Below are 17,694 nucleotides of genomic sequence, written 5' to 3'. Positions count from 1 at the left end.
TAATAATAAGTTTTAGAGTGGGTAGGAGAGCATTCTTTTAGTTGCTTGCTTTATTCACATAATCTCAAATATACGAATAATTTACTCATTGATTCCATGATCTTTTTCGGATATCCACATATTCAGCTTGACTTTACCGTATACCATTTGGACTATCACTGTTCTATATACTTCTATATAAATAAGAAAGATAAACCGTATATTCTTATCCCAGCTACCAAATTGGTATTATGCACTTGTTTGCTTATATTTGGTGTATTTTTACTAATGTATTTCTTTAAATGTTCTGCAGATGACGGAGTTAAGCAAAATCATCGAAGGCTTGTGCTAAGTTGAATCTAGAATTCTTCAGAGAATGCAAAACTAATGCTGCTAAATAATTTCCTACCTATACTGATATATTTAGAGGTAATACGAACCTCATATGTGATTCATGAAGTTGTGTACTGTCACATTATCTTACACTTGAATTCCTGGCATTAAATTATTAGTCATGCGTAAACTCATAGGCACTTGTCTACATTCTTACTGGATAGAGAAAAGAATGTTATCAGGATCTCTCAGCCTATACTATCTTTTCTCTTTGGATTAGCATGGAGAAATGCCCTAAGATATGTATTAACTGAAAATCTTGAATTATTTTTTTCTCAAATCTGCCTCATAATTAGTACCTTAGATTAATTTTTCCCTATGTCTAAAAGTTTTTTATTCTTTGGAATATGAGATTTTGTTGCTTATGTCTATATATAATGGTAACCATCTGTAGTACCAGTAAGTATTTCCCCTTTTCAGAAAGTTGTGTCGTATATAAACTTGAATTATGCTTAAGATATTACGTTATAGCTTGGAAGAATTAATATCAAAACATTGTCCCTATCTTGTATATTGCACTTTCAAATCCCAGTATGTCGCTTGAGCATAGAGCACATGAATTTGAATATTTAGCAATACTTTAGAACTGGTGGTGACCTGTGATCTAGGTTTTCATTGGATCTAACTTTCTTTAGTTGTTTTAATTTTAACTAACTAAACATGATAGTTGGAAACGTTAAGTGCAGAAACACGAGTCACATCAGCAAGCACATCTTCGTAGGAGAAAGGAGGAGCTTGGAGTAGGAGAATTGATGATGGCCTGTGAAGGGATTAGACCAAGTGAGATACAACATGACATAAACGAAGCAACATATGTAGAATTGATGATGTCTAGGTCTTAGAATTCAAGCTTGTAAAATCAAGATCTCTTGAAAATAATCATACATTATAAGTTAGATAAAACACAATTGGGATATTTCTACTGATGTATTGATGTTTGCAGTTTTGTTGTATTAAAAAAGCATCCAGCTAATAGCATGCTATGTTATCTTTAGCTGATTTGATAATAACTTACATGCACTAATTTTTAGTATCTGCAATTTCATATTAAAACAAGGTAAGATTAAACAAAATAATTTCAGACTTCAATAATGCACGGGCCATAACTGGCTAATATTATATATATATATATATATATATATATATATATATATATATATATATATATATATATATATATTTGTAATGTTTTGTTGGCAAAAAACAGTTCAATGACATTTTATGGAGAAGTGGCTATAAACTACTTATGCCTTCGGTACGTTTCATTATTCCCTCGATCAAATCAGTCAAGCGAATAAGTTCCAAAGTTTCAGTAATAGACTAAACAATTAAGAAAAGAGGAGTCATTAGGCAAAGTAACATTAATATTACCTAGCCAACAATGACATAATCCAACTTATATATTAGATAAAAGGATAAAAAACATAACACTTACCTAGCATAAGCCCACCCCAAAATGGAGCTTCGCATGCAAACTTGGTCACTTGAGTTACGTCATAAACTATGTGCCAAATTGCCAAAATTGGAGACGATATGGTGTTGATTACAAAGAGTAGCAAACTTCAGGGTGCAAAAAGGCAAACAGGCAATGAAATTTAGAGAAAATGACAAAAATGGTCCCTTAGTTTGAAAATAGGTACAAAATAGTCCCTTAATTATGTACTCAACATTTTTTGGTCCTTGAAATTTGTATTAAGTTAATATTATTAGTAGGCGTTTGGCCATAGAAACAAAAAAAAAAATCCCTTTTTTTTTGAAATTTTTGAGTTGGAGTTGTGGAGTTGTGTTTGGCCATAGTTTAAACAAATAGTATTTTTTTTGTTGTAATATACTTATATTAGTTGTGAAAAAAATGAAAAATAATTTTTTCTTGTTTTTCAAATTCTAAATACAACTTCAAGTTGTATTTGGAATTTGAATGGCCAAATACTAATTTTTGAAGTGAAAAAAAAAAATTCGAAAAAAAGTGAATAATTCTTACGGCCAAACGGGTCCTTAGTCTCTCACAAATATATACCAAACGTTATTTATTAGATTTGACAGGAACTATGATAAAAATAAAAGTAGCGAGAACTCACATTTAGAAGTACAATTTTATAGTTTCCTATATTTTATTTCTAGAGTCTGGTGCAACTTTTTAAGGTGTAATCTCTGCTATTTTATTAAATATATTCTTACTGTCTAATGCAATTTTTTGTGTTGTATATTTTATGGTTGATGAGGCTTTCTTGGTATTTATGGTTAAATCTTAATTTCCATTCTTCCGTGAAATCTAAATGGAGGAGATTAAATGTGTTAAGTTTGGCAAACTTAAAGGACCAAAATGATTCAATGCATACTTTAGGACTATTTTGAACCTAGCCTCAAATATAAGGGACCATTATTGTCATTTTCTTGTGAAATTCACAACCTTTTTGCCTTGGGGTTAGGAGGACTGAAGAGAAGCAAAGCAGCAATGGCAATTGGATTTAGTGCTGTAAGACCACCATTAAAGCAAGCATTAGGAGTCAAAATCCTTACTTACCAAAAAAGCAAATGGGTATTTAGCCCTTTGGCTTTTTCATCATCATCTTCTTCTTGTTCTTCAACATCAAGAAAGTTAATACTGTATTCAAAGCCTGGTTGTTGTTTGTGTGATGGCCTCAAAGAAAAACTCAATGCTGCTTTCTCTCTTTCAACTCCTATTTCTCTCCATGATGTTCAATTACAGGTTCTACCCTTTTAAATAATTAAAAGAATGCCATAGGACAAAAAAATTACTCCCCTGTTTCAATTTATTTGTGTTATTTTCCTTTTTAATCCTTTTTTCAAAAAAGAATCCTTGTTTTCTTTTTAGGCAGTTCTTTAATTCTGATATGTTTTAAGACCCCAAGATGAAAGGACATTTTTGTACATTTGATATATCTTTAATTCAAGTCTTCGTGCCAGGTTAAAACCATCCAAACAAATTGAAATGGAAGGAGTAATAAGTTTCACCTATTGAAAGTCATATGACAAAAAATTAATGGGATGGAGGGGGGAATACATATATGGACTTTATGCTGAAGTTTGATTTTTATGGTTTTTGGCAGGTTAGAGATATAACTAGCAATCCTGAGTGGGAGAAGGCTTATCAATATGAAATACCTGTGTTGGCTAAAGTTCGTCCTGATGGCACTGAGGTTTGATTTGCTTCTCTTTGTTGCGTTTCGTTGTGTTGTATGCTACTTGTGGTACTGTTTTGAGTGTGATGCTATTATAACCTTTGGAACATAACAATTGTGGTAACTTTTATCCGCTTTTGAAGTGCAACATATTGTACTAATTTTAATGTTGTTTCCCAAGAAAACTCGGGAGTCTATTAGTAGGGCGATAGGAGAGAGTGTAGGAAAAGGATTGCAAAAACACCCTTTTTCTTCCTCTACTTTCTATCTCTTAAAACCAATCGACCCTCCATGGGAAGTACTACTTTCCAGGATTAGTTTATCTTGCGTGTAATACATGAAAAATTCATCAAATTACCATCATGTACTGGTGAACTACCACACATATTAAGTGTGGGGCTCAATCATCTCCGAATGCTCCAGTAGTTTTCAGTAGTAGGTTGGATTGACGTCACGTGGCTACGTAAAAGTATTGATGGTCTGGATGCATCTGTATGAAAATTAGAAAAGAAAGAAGGGAACATTTTTTGTAGAGCTTCAGAATGAAAGAGCTTTTAGCAGAACTCCGTCCATTGAAAGTGATGGCTTTGAACAATGGACGCACCAAATCTCTGCAATGGCTTTCACGTGTGCTCTGAAATTACAGTTAGATTTATTCCATCTAACCAGTAAAAATAAACCCGCTATTTGATTTATCCAACAATAAACAATCAAGATAATATTGAAATTTTTTTAATACATAATTACCTAGCAAACAATAGCTACTTGAATTGTTTGAGTCGTCATTCACATGTTCCAATAGAGTTGAATGGGTTCTCAAGAGCATTACGTTCACCAGGGATGCCTAAGACTTTTTGGACAAACAAAAGAGCGCTGTGATTTGGTGAGTAAAGGTTGAGTCTTAGATTGAACAAGAATGATAAGAATGCAATAGATGGGGTATGGGAGGCAGTAAAGGACATTGGGTGGCGCTTTACCAAAAAAGTAAAGGCCATTGGGTGGCAGTTTCCGGCAATTTGGTGGTGGAATTGGGTGAAGGTAGCTGTTGGCTGATAACATTAACACTATTACATCTTTCTTTTCTACTTTCCATAAAAGATAAATGCATCTAAACCATGAATAATTTAAGTAGCCTACATGGTGTTAATCCAACAGACTATTGATAAATACTAGAGCATTTAGTACTGGAGGGGATCGAATACCAAAAGTGTAGTGTATAATATTTATGTTTATTTATAAATCCCTAAGTAAATTTACTGCTTGGAAACAAAAAGACTGACAGATGTGCTGGTTGAGTATCTCACCAAGTGCTTCCCCTTACTGCTGGGAAAAATCAAATAATTTAGCAGTTACAGGTTTTCTATAATAGATTGCTTCGAAATTTAAAATATTGCAAATTTAAGAAAAGAAATTCTACTCTGCTTTTTACGTACAATGTTTTGACCATTAAGTTGTTTTTTCTGCTGTCTATGAAGGAAACAATGCAAGGCCAAAATCAATATGAATTATTACTATTTTTAGTAGATGAGATGATTGAAGCACTTGGTTGGTACTAGCTCGTATGATTTCTGAACTTTGACTTGAACACTTGAAGGAGCTAGCATTCTTATATGTTGAGAAGTACAATGATCAATGAACCTGAACTTAATCCTGTACCCAGGGGTCTGGGCTAGTGGCATCTTTCTATGACACTCAACCCCGTAAAAGATCCCAAGAGTAAATATCATCATAACCCCAACAATAGAAAAAGTGACCCAAAATGTCCCTGCCCTCCTTCATCTTCACTCTTTAGACAGGTTCTGATAATTATTAATGTTTTCCTGAATCCTAGCTTACTATCTCCTTAACTAAAAATAACCCCTTATTATTACATAAATTACTGAAGCCTGCTTGGAGAGTTGGCCAAAACGGCAGACTATGCCCCCTCAGGCATAAAGCTGATACTTAAAGCCAGCTGGAAAATCTTTAAAAGATGGCATCGGAAGTCTCAAAACTGCTTGATTTAAATCATGTCTCAGTCGATCTTCGAAAATATATAACCTGACTCTAGCCTAATGGAAGCAAAAGCTGGTTTCACAAAACTTCACTTCCAAAATCCCTCCAAAGCGTTTACTTCCTTTGACATTATTCGCAGAAGAATGTAAACTGTGTAGCAGATATAACCTGTCTCAGATTCAACTACTATAAAATCAATCATTCATCCATTATCTCCCCTGGTTTCGAACCGTGCACCACTAGCCCTCGAGGTTTTCGCAATTATAAAAAGAATCAATTGGTCAACCATGCCTATTCCAAAATAGTTGAGGTCAGTAATATGATTCCGCTATATTCGTTTCTCTCTATTCAAGCCCACTTCATCCCAATATTAAATAATTTGTCTTTCGTCGTCATCAAAAAAAAAAACATTAAATTATTTCTCGTTTGAGACGAAGTAGTGGTTTCTAGAACTAGAGGTTTCCCTTAGTCTAACACTAACTTAAAAGTCTCTAGTCAGGCTAAAATCAAATGTAAGTATAACAAGGAAAAAGAAACCGGCTAACCAATAAAGTGGTATAGCCAGCAAGGATTTTGCTCCGATGTGTTTTATTGCTTAGCTCAGTCCACATTAGTTCCATGAGATTGTAGGTCTTTTGAGACAATTTCCCGCATATGGTATTAGCTCTACCTTGTCTTCTCTTAGCACCTTCAAACATCATAGGGAACTTTTAGAACAAAAAAAAAACATTACTAATGGAACATTTGGGTATCTGCATAAATTATGGCAAATAAACCATCTGCGACGATATTATTCTACAACACTCATTTTGTGGATATGTTAGGCCTTTGAGGTCCAACATCTTCTCCCATGTAGGTCTTACAACCATTCTCTAGAACTTGCCTTTCCTTTTTTTAGGTCTCTTCCTATTGTACAGCCATAGCATCTGTATTCAATCCTCAGCCTGTTTGGTATTAATCCAGTAATGTCACACCAGTGCTAACTCCGGTGCTCTTGTTGCAACTTGCATGGAGTTGTAAAGTTCAGCCGCTATAGAGGCTATGTATGGTAAGATCTGGTTTCTAATTTATTGTTTCTCCTTTGCTGTCACATGTAAGAGTTAGAAATTCCAAATCCTACTTTTATAAGGGAAGAGAATAACAGAGTGGGGTTATGATGGAAAAATCTGGAGATGCCATGAAATTGGATTTTCTTATCATTGATAGAGATCAGAAATAGATGAAGTAAATATAGCTTTACCGTTGTTGAATAGTGCAGGAGATTGAAACCAATTTTGTATAAAGCATCTCTTGCAAATCTTGTAGCTTGTACTTTGTTTGATATCTAAAACTTTCATGTGGTTTTATAGAATAAAGGTAAATGCAGCTGCATGTAAGCGTAATAGTTTGTATCATTTGTTGCAGTAACTCCCAAGTATCTGTATACTCCATTTTCTTCATCTCTTTATAAGCTGTAATAAGCTATAGCTGTGTATTGAGTGTGTGTGCGCTCAGTAATTTTATATTGAAACTTTTGATTGAGTATTTTGTAACTCGTGGACCTAAGTTCTGTCAAAATCACAAAGTTAAGAGTAATTTTGATACTATTAGTTAGTGCACCTTTCTTTTCAAAGATAGGACTAGGCAAGATCCATGAACTTTGGAAGTTATTCAGCTGCCCCATCTCGATGAAGATTCGTGAATAAAAAATTATGGGGAAACTGAAACAAACTCTCCACAATCAAAACAGTGAGATGAGATACATATGATTTTTTCATAACCATGGGTTTATACCAAGAATCTGTCTTGAGCTTGTACTTGTAGTTGTTCCTGGTTAGAAGTGAGTTAATTAATACTATTGAGGATGAGGTTGTGTGATGCATGCTCTTTGCAGATGATAATTCTAGAGAAGCAATGGAAAGACTAAGGGGTCGTTTGGTTGGAGCTTTAGAAGATTTAATCTCCACATAAAAATCAGCACTAAATTATAGTTGAGGTGTTTGAATTACTAGAGAAGCACTAATTCTAGAGAAGCATGCTCTTTGCAGATGGATAACTCAAAAACACACCTGAACTATCACTTTTTCGCGAGTTTCACAGTCCAACTATCACCTGTTCGTTTAGATTGGAAAAGGGAACAACTGATAGTTGAGGTGTGTTTTACTGTATAGATGGTGATAGTTCAGGTAGGAAAAGGGAACAACGGAACAACTGATAGTTGGGGTTTGAAACTCGCGAAAAAGCGATAGTTCAGATGTATTTTTGATCATTAACTCTAAATTATATAATCTTTAGTTTGGGTTGGAGGAGATTTAATCTCCACCTGGGAATCATCATTAACTTATACAATATTTGGTTGCTCCTTTTTGTTTTCCTTATAAATAATACATGTATAAGTTATGCGGGGATAGATATATTATTTATGCGGGATAGAATGTGGATAGAATGCGGGTATTAGTAATACATGGATTAAAAATACTAAAATGACATAACTAATCCTGATAATAGTTGGATAAGTAATTTTTATGTTGTTCAAAAAGTATTCAAATATTTTAAATTATACCCCTCTGTTTCAATATGTTTTTTCTCAAATGCACCTGTCAATAGATTTGGCATTGTGATGTTCCATGGATCTAAAAGAGGACGACATAAACTTAAATCACATGGAAGGAAGTTGTTTGCGGATGTCTAATAATGTGAAATAGTGGACGTTAACGCTTAGTTTTTTTGTTACACTACATGAAGTTCGGTGCTTGTCAAAGTCCTTTGTCTTATGGATACTTGCAAGCCCGTGTAGAGGTAAGTGTGAGTTTAAGAGAATTTTTAGTTTATTACAAGAATCATAATCTGCGTTAAAAGACATTTAGTATTAAAATGAATTGGACAAGAATTGAGCAGGATGGATATAGAGGATTCATATACCGAACCTTAACTAGTTTGGAATTGAGGCATAGTTGGTGGATTGATTATCATATAAAATAACCATTGAGTAATCTACTTGCGGGAAATGTCTTCCTTTTGTCCTTATGCATGATCGCTGGTTTCTCTATACTCTCTTTTGATCATGCCTTCTCTGTTGACTAAACAGATATGTATTCGGTCTAAAACTTTTGGTCCATTACACCTTAAAGAATAAGAAAAAAGTTATCCTTTTCAATGTTATGAGATATTTAGAGTGGCTATGATTACAATGCTGTGCAAGGTGAGTGCTCTCTTTTGAGGAAGTTGCGGTTGAAAAATTAAGCTTAACACGAGGGATTTGTTTCTTATGTTAGAATTATTGTAAATTTATTAGAAAGTTGTTAAACCTGAGATATTTGTTGAACGGATAACGCATTGTTTGCCATATATCTCTCTCTAATTGTTAAGTATGTGTTAAGGTATTCTAGGATTTCTTGTGTTAGAATTATTGTAAATTTATTAGAAAGCTGTTAAACCTGAGATATTTGTTGAACGGATAATGTATTGTTTGCCATATATCTCTCTCTAATTGTTAAGTATGTGTTAAGGTATTCTAGAATTTCATCAAACCGGTGATTTGTCTTTTGATAATTTGGTTCCAGCGGTCAAGATTAATTGGGTCTATTAAGGCTAGAGAATGGGAAAAGAAATAAGACTATGGAAAATCTTGAATACAGACAGCTGTGACAAGCCTTGTACGAACTGTAAGGTCTCCATAAAGAGTTGAAGCTGCCATAGGCTATATATCCTCTACCCCGTGAACCTTTGGTTTATTTCTTGCAATTATTCTTTCACTTATACAATGATGTTTATGACAAATTACAAAATGTTGAGATATTAATTCTCAGAATGTATTCCGCAGGAGGTACTTCCTAGATTATCTCCTCGTCTTGGTGTTGAGGCCATCCACAAGAAGATTGCAACCGCATTAACTGAATGAGCTTTCTCTCAACAACAATTTTGAAGCATGTCTTTGCTCATGCCATAAGGGTGCTATGGGGAACTGTCTTCTTCTTCGTTTTCCTTTTTCTAGTCAACCTGTGTATCTTTGCAATCGTACCATCACCAACCCCTGAGACTATGGTGGAAATATACTGTTTTTCTGTATAATTCGCCATACGATACCAACTATGAAAATTCAAAGTAAAACTAGATATTTATACATTTATTTCACCGCTAACGAATTTGTCTGGTACTAAATAGTAAGCTTGTCGTTTTAGCTCCATTCTAGGCATAAGGGTGGATTGATCTTTAACACTGCTAATCAAACATCTGCGAGAAATCTCAGTTTGAATGAAAGGTGATAGTGCAAAGACTCTTCAGTTTGGCAGATAAATTCTTGTAGTAGATAGGATAGAATCCATATTTTGTCCGACAAGTGCAGGGAACAGGTAGGCTGATTAGTAGGAGTCCGCAACTCAAATGACCCAAAAAGTGGGTTCGGATACTAAAATAACCCAGTAAAAAAAAAAAGTAACCAAACTACCCTTTGCGCACTAAATTAGTGTGCAATAGCACTAAACTGCACTTTTACAGTTTAGTCCTATTGCGCACTAATTTAGCGCGCAATAGGGGTTTTTTTTTGTTTTGTTTTTTGTACAATTTTAAAGTTCTCAAATTCACGTTTTTTTATACTTCGATCAAAGATTAGTCATGTTTCAAACTCCGAAATATCAATAATTTATATAGAACTAGATATCTTTTTTTGCGGACAATAATGTCGGCTCATTACATCAAGTATATCTAAACGTTTGAATCGTCGTTTTAGGGGTTGTAAAGTGCCCCGAAGTAAGTTTTGTTTGTTTGAATCTTGTTATCTTTAGGTTTAAGTGTTTTATTTTATAAGGTGTTGATTGACGTGTTTTATTTTTTAGTCAAGGCATTACTTTATTTCGAATGTACAAAAATAAATATTATATTCAAAAATAATTCATCCAATACGAGAGGTACAAAATAATTCAAAAATAATTCATTACAATAACAAAATAATACATCATTCTTGACAATAACAAAATATTTAAAATAATACTTCAAGTACGAGATGCTCTTTTACCACGAGAGGTTTTCCCACTACGAGACGTACTTGCACCACCACGGCCTCGTAGGCTACACAAACGCTTATCATGGCCAAACTCCTTACACATAGAGCACCTGCGAGAGTATGTCCTATCATTAACATCCATTTGATTGTGAATCCGACTTCATGCGTTAGTGCCCAATTTACGGATGTACTCCTTGTTAGCAACCATTAAAAATGGCTCGTTTGGCCAATAAGCTTGATCACCAAGTGGGTAGAAGTGGCCAGCATATGCTTTAAGGTAACTTTTGACGCTGTATTCCGATGCCACATAACTTGATAACGTTTTTCCCATTGCCTTGAAACACTTGATAGCATGAGAACACAACATATGGTATGTTTGCCACTTACCATAACTATACGTTCTCGTGCCCTCATAAACAGTATGTAAGTTTCCTCCCCGACCTTGGTAATAACCTGTCCGGACTTCATACACACGTTCAGCATAGTTATACTCGGTCATCTTGTGCAGCTCACATTTTTTCCTGTTATGCTCCATCATTTTTTTAGGTTTTGGCATCCATCTTCCACCCTCTGCTAATATGGCTTTGGCATGCTTTGTTCGTGTCACAAACCGCTCCACAACTTACATGAAAGTCATTCTCACCATTGCAGTAACGGGCAGTCCCTGAGTAGATTGTAGCAAACCATTGAATGACTCCGAGCTGTTTGTTGTAAGCATCTCCCATCTCCTGCCTTCATCAACATATAATGTCCATTTTTCAACTTCGATTGTCTTCAACCAATTATATGCTTTTGGGCTCACTGCCTTGATCATCTCCATCCTTACAAGCCCTTTTTTTTGTTGATGCTCCATCGCAGCCGCCTACATCAATTTGTTTAGTGTGCTGTTTCCAAACTTCGTTTGAAAATTTGCCTTTATGTGCATTAAACAATAGCAGTGGTAAGCAAAGGGAGGCTGCCACCCCTCCAAAGTAGACATACTGTGCAATATGCCTTGATGTCGATTAGATAGCACGCATATGCCCATACGATCCTTAATAATATACCACCTCAAATGTGTCAAAAACATCCCTCATGTCTCGTTGCTCTCGTTAGCAGCAATTGCGAAAGCAAGAGGGAATATCGACCCATTGGCATTCATTCCTACTGCAATTAGTAGCTTGATGTTGTATACACCATATACATGCGTGCCATCTATGGATATGGAGCCGGTAGTGTACAAACCCATCAATACATGGTTTGAATGTCCAAAACACTAAGTTGAAAATATTATCGGGCAGAAGCCTTCACTCTACAACAATACCAACATTGAATTTTTGTAGAGCTGCCATAAATCATCTCAAAAGCATGCCTACGCCCGCGATATCCCTTTCTTTTGCTTATCGTTTTATGATATATTGTCTTAACATTTCTAATGCAATCTTTGATGGGGATCCTGCACAAATTTAAACAAACAACATTTAGCAATGATAATTTAATTGATTTAAGAATTATAATGAACTAGGTCGAATAGGTTACCTTGGGGTTTTGGCAACGTCTTTAAGTAATACTTGAGTTTTGAGCAATCATATTTGTATCTAAATTAAAATGATCTGCTCGATTTTCTCCCATATCACAAGTGTGACGTTGGTGGAATTTTGTGATAACCCACATACCATCAGGCTTAACAATTCCCCGAAGCATCCATTGACAAACTTGATACTGTCGTCCACAAACTAGTCTCCATATCTTTCTGGTTGAATCATCAATCCTATACTCCCTCATTCCCTTATAACTATAAATTTTGACTGCCCTTTGCAATGCCTTTTTTGATTCGAACATCATGCCTTTTTCAAGGTAGCAATCATCGTTTATAAAATCGGCCGGTTCTTTCCACATTTTTTGACGACTTTGATCATCTTCTCTGGTTAAGACAAAGGCATCCACACGACCTTGAAGATTGTCAAGATATGGAATATGGTCAGAATGCCACTGCATTAGGCTTTCGGGAATTGGGTTTTCCAGCATCGGACTTTGCATCATTTCTATTAAATTTGCTTGATGCATACCAGATTGAACATCGATCTCTTCGTCATCATGATCATCATCGGGTACTTCTGCATTATTCGGTAATTCTTCGCTATCACTTGATGGTGTCTCACAATAATTTGGACAATCATCACCATCTAACAAAGACCTCTTCCTACACGAATTTTAAATATCAACATCAAATAACTGAATGAGCTTTCTCTCAAAAACAACAACAATTTTGAAGCACGTCTTTACTCATGCCATAAGGGTGCTATGGGGAACTGTCTTCTTCTTCTTTTTCCTTTTTCCTTTTTCCTTTTTCCTGTCAACCTGTGTATCTCTGCAATCGTACCATCACCAACCCTTGAGACTATGGTGGACATATACTGTTTATATGTATAATTCGCCAATGGATACCTACTATGAAAATTCAAAGTAAAACTAGAAATTTATACATTTGTTTCACTGCTAACGAATTTGTCTGGTACTAAATAGTAAGCTTGTCGTTTCAGCTCCATTCTAGGCATTAGGCTGTATTGATCTTAACACTGCTAATCACACATCTGCGAGAAATCTCAGTTTGAATGGAAGCTGATAGTGCAAAGACTTTTCTTGTTAATTCAGTTTGGCAGATAAAATATTGTACTAGATAGGATAGAATCCATATTTTGTCCGACAAGTGCAGGAACAGGTGGGCTGATTTAGTAGATATCCAAATCTTACTAATAGCTCTGGAGCATGAACTTAAACAGACGACATGTCCAAATCTTCCTCTAAACTTGGAGCTATTTACTGAAAAAGTCTGTTACACTTATACCCTGTAAATGATTTGATGAAATGTAGTCTTTTGACAGATACCTTAGATCTAATCTTTGGTAATTTTTTGCAAGCTTGGGCTGGTAGGAAGATACAAAAGACTGCGTGCGAGAATTGGTTTACACTTCCTGCATACATTTATAGGATACAGAGAAAAATTGAAGATGTTTTCATAGTACAGATGAGCCTATAGTACTCATATGTTGATGTCCAACTGTTCAACAGACCTTGTTTTTCAGTGCAACTTAAAACAATTTAGATGCCTCAATAGATATGGTTAGCTTCCTAATACAACTAATAATATTTATTTGCTCAACTAAAAGTAGAAGAATGATGGTACATTTGGATTGCACTTGTCCCCTGAACATAGGGAACTAGTCTTGTCCCCTGAACATAGGGAACTAGTACTTTCACTTACAGAAGATATGATATCCGGCTTTTGGTTCACTGTAGATCAAAAAGTCTAGTCCATAGCAGAAGCAAAAATTGAATACAAGTGAAGAGAAGAAATAATTTAGATGTTATGGCCGAAGGGAAAGACTCTGTCGTTGATATATTCTGTAAGTTACTGTAGTATCGCATGATGGAAGAAGTTGCCAAATTTGTCAAATCTAAATGAGCTTTTTCTTGCGAAAGTAGGACTTCAGATAGCATATTTGCAGGCCTGCAGCTGCTAAGCATGTACCAAGGGACATTATACTTAACCATGCCACTCTCGCATTGGTGTGTTCACTAACTTCCCTCATTTCTGCTTCCCTGAGCGCAAGATACAAGAAAAAATTATGTTAATTATGAGGCAGTAGACAGAAGGATAAAAGCATCGGTTACACCAAGGTTCAGCAAGAATTTTTTTATCATTTCTTTTTGCAAAAACATTTTGGCGAACTAGCTTTTCCGTTTCTTATTGTGGCAGAACTGATGATTTATAATACACTTCCCTATTAGGAGTCTTCATACATCAAAGCAACAAGAAGTACAGCAGCAACTATGCTCACTACAAAAACAAAGTCTATTACCATTGGCATTTTAAAACTGTCAGCCCTTGTTGCTCTCTAAATTAAGGACATTATCACGGAATTGCAAATTTGAGTATATAATTATAACTTATCCACTATCCTAAAGTCCTCTCTCCATGATAGATTTCCTCCATTGTCTTTTGGATACTGCATGAGAAAACCTACTTCTTATCACTATTAATATGCAGACTCGGGACTTTTACTTGGAAATATTACACACATATTTATGAAATGAAACAAGACTTGAGGCTTCAGAAATAGGTACATATATGCACGAAACAATCATAAAGAAGGAAGGAAAGTATACTACCAAAAAGTTAAAGGACTTCTAACAGCAACACAAACAGCAAGCATATATAATCCAGGGTGTGGAGCACATTTGAATAAGCTAGTATGTACTCACCTATTCTTCAGGTACTCCAAATTTTCATGAATGGCTTGCACTATTCCCTCAAGTTTCACCAACTCAAGTTCAACACCCTACAAGGATGACAAAAGAATACAACACGCGATGTTAAAATTGAGGAGCATCCACAATAACTAGTCTCCTCCCAATCCAGCCTCGGAGGGAATTGGTGTGGATGGGAAAATAGATACATGTGAACTTACTTCTATCTTTTCCTTCCTTGCAACTGATTCCCAATCCTTAGCACTGATTCCTGTCTTCCAGTCAAGACCAATGGAAACAGCTTTAGCCCTAGGGGCATGGTTGTCCATCCAGAAGCATGCCAAGTAGTTACCAGCCTCAGTGGTTGTGAAGGCAAATTGACCATGAGTTGTATTCTCTTTATGGTAAAGATTGTTTCCAAACGGTGATGTGACCTAAAAAGAATGTTGCAATGATCTAGCTCATTAGAACTGAACCATTAGTGCAAAAAAGTGCAAAAGGAAATTACTTTTCTCAAGGCTAGTTAACCATTTCAAGAAGTTATGCTGCCTGTCTGACTCAACATGATATTTTAAGCAATATAGAACACTTTTACAGGAAAAACTCATTTCAAGTGTTATAACTTGTAACTCCTAAAATTCAGCTAAGACCCTGACCCTCTCCCCGCACCTTTTCTTTTTGGACGAGATACCCTCCCTTGTTTATATACGATTTAATCAGTAATAGCTCTAATAAATTGTCAAATATCAGTGTTGAACTATAATGTTTTTTTCCCGATAAAGCAGTGTTGAGCTATACTGTTAGCATGAAACATTCCATCCCTAAATTTACCTCGACAAGATAATTTGTCTAAACATGTCGTGCATGGCAATAAAGCTGAGAAACTTTTAAAAATATAGTTTGGTAGAGAAACATTCACACTAAGACTTACATTCGACTAGCTAAATGACTTTATATTCTTGAAATTTGTGAATATTCTATAGAGTATTATTACTATTGCGAAAATGTGTAATATTTTGGAATATCCAAAATAAAAAGGGCATACATCAATTGGCACAGAGAAACAGCAATTATGTCTCACTCTCAAACAAGTCAGGGTCGCCTATATGAATCCTCACAGTTCATGTTTCTCCATTTATATTCATCCTGGTCCAACATTATTCATAAACTGGGAAAGACGAGTAATATAAATGATCATTTTATATGATACAAGAATGAGTTTAAGTTTGGTGCACTATCAGTGTATTTTTTCTTACACCATCGGGTAATATTGACCTCCTATTGCATGTTACCAAGTTTTTCGTATTATTATCTTTTTTTTTTTTTTTTGGTAAAATTATTAAACACTAGTACTAATTTTTCTCCTTTTTCTCTATCTCTCTCTCCTTCACCCTCCGTCTTCCGTGTCTGGCAAATAGTCCAACTATTTTCTTTTTCATTGGCTTCTTCCACCACCATCTGCCTCTCTTTCTCCTTCGTCTACACACATCTAGACCCATTTCTTTCTCCTTCACTATGCAGTCTTTTGTGCGTTCTTCTTTCAGCCCATAACAAGTGCACTTTTCCAAAAAAAAATACAACTAGATTAATCAAAGCTAACTTTTTTGGACAAATTTTTATTTTGTTCCTTGTTTCTAGGGTTTATTGGTATTTTGCCATGAAAATTAAGTGCTTTTTGAAGTGTTCGTCTCATTTTCCATTGTTGTATTTCCCATAGAACACGGACAGTTTCTTGGATAATTTCCTCCATCTTCCATCTCTTTCAAATCTTCTTCATATCATCCTCCTGATTATTACACATTATTATTTTATTCTTATAAATGAGAATGTCATCAATTAGGTTTTCTTGAAAACAATTGATGAACGGAATTATTAAAGAAAAGGGAAGGAATAAAAAGAGGAAAAGAGAAGAACTGCAACATTCCGTCACTATCATGACCATACCGATTAAGAGAGAAGAGTGGTAGACTAGGAAAGGAAATAGTCTTAAAGCTAGGAAAGAATTTCATTTGCAGTATAATTAGGATTCAAATTACCTTTAATTGTAATTTTTGAAAAAGGTAAAAAGATTTTTACTTAAGAAAATTATGGTAATTATCTTTAAAGTTACCTGATGGTGTAAGAATTTTTATACACTGACAGTGCACCAAACTAGAATATACATCATACGGACATCAGCTCTTTTTGATAAGGTAATTATAAAAATATCATTAAACACTACTAAGTACATCTTACCATCTATCACCATAGGTTAACAAGCCAATCGCCATGTAAATGTGTTTTGTCATGTTAAGAATTAAACGAGCGATGCAGCGGAACCGATTAGGATGCACTAACACAAGAACAATAATGCAAGAAAGCAATAAACGTAATGAACACAAGATTTACGTGGAAACCCAACGAAGGGGAAAAGTCAAGAGTGACGAAGCGCGAAAAATCAACTATAAGGTGAGGAGTACAAAACGATCTCAACGGGGTGTCGAAATAACGGAATCAAAAAAACGAAAGATTACAATCTCTCAAAACTCTCTAACCTAAGTGTGAAATATAGTCTTGTGTGTAGTCTTGATAGTTGTTCTCTTTTCTTGATGTTAGCCACATCTCCTTTAAATAAAGGGTAGAAAACGTTCAAAATCCCGATTGGAATGGGACAAATTTCTACTAATCTGAGTTAAATGGGACAAACCCTTTGCGACATATTCTAACAATCTCTACTTGGACCAAATACATCAACATCAACATCGTCGCCCTGCATAAAGCCTCCAAGAATGGCAAATTTGGCACGGAACACTAACTAAGTCCTACAATGCTTAAACTTAGTAATAGTTAAAGTAAACGGTTAACATATGCGGGATTCTCTGACGTGTAAACTTTCACCCAATCTCCCAAAGATGATCACTAAAGAAATTTAACGCTAATACTTGTCTGGCATGTAATGATTAGAAGTAATAACTGGGGTATCGGAAAAAAATA

The 17,694-nt window shown here is 35.1% G+C and overlaps 2 protein-coding genes across 2 annotated transcripts in view; one reads left to right on the top strand and one right to left on the bottom strand.

The window, feature by feature from the left end:
• The first annotated feature begins 2,778 nt into the window (after positions 1 to 2,778).
• On the top strand, positions 2,779 to 9,630 carry LOC132034176 (uncharacterized). The gene is made up of 3 exons (XM_059424450.1): positions 2,779 to 3,082; positions 3,444 to 3,533; positions 9,313 to 9,630. Exons 1-3 carry the CDS (start codon positions 2,828 to 2,830, stop codon positions 9,388 to 9,390), a joined length of 423 nt encoding a protein of 140 aa, XP_059280433.1. The 5' UTR covers positions 2,779 to 2,827; the 3' UTR covers positions 9,391 to 9,630.
• A 4,111-nt stretch (positions 9,631 to 13,741) lies between these two features.
• LOC132034175 (transmembrane emp24 domain-containing protein p24delta3-like) overlaps positions 13,742 to 17,694 on the bottom strand; it is a 7,705-nt gene continuing 3,752 nt past the window's right edge. Inside the window, exons 2-4 of the mRNA XM_059424449.1 lie at positions 14,943 to 15,155; positions 14,737 to 14,813; positions 13,742 to 14,073 (exon numbers count right to left, since the gene is read on the bottom strand). Of these exons, the coding sequence (XP_059280432.1) occupies positions 13,929 to 14,073; positions 14,737 to 14,813; positions 14,943 to 15,155 (435 nt within the window). The 3' untranslated portion in view covers positions 13,742 to 13,928. The remainder of the gene's footprint in view (positions 14,074 to 14,736; positions 14,814 to 14,942; positions 15,156 to 17,694) is intronic.

The sequence above is a fragment of the Lycium ferocissimum genome, chromosome 10, assembly GCF_029784015.1.
Source record: "Lycium ferocissimum isolate CSIRO_LF1 chromosome 10, AGI_CSIRO_Lferr_CH_V1, whole genome shotgun sequence".
NCBI classification, from domain to species: domain Eukaryota; kingdom Viridiplantae; phylum Streptophyta; class Magnoliopsida; order Solanales; family Solanaceae; genus Lycium; species Lycium ferocissimum.
The sequence above is the reverse complement of the archived record's forward strand: the minus strand, read 5'-3'. Positions and strand labels throughout refer to the sequence as shown.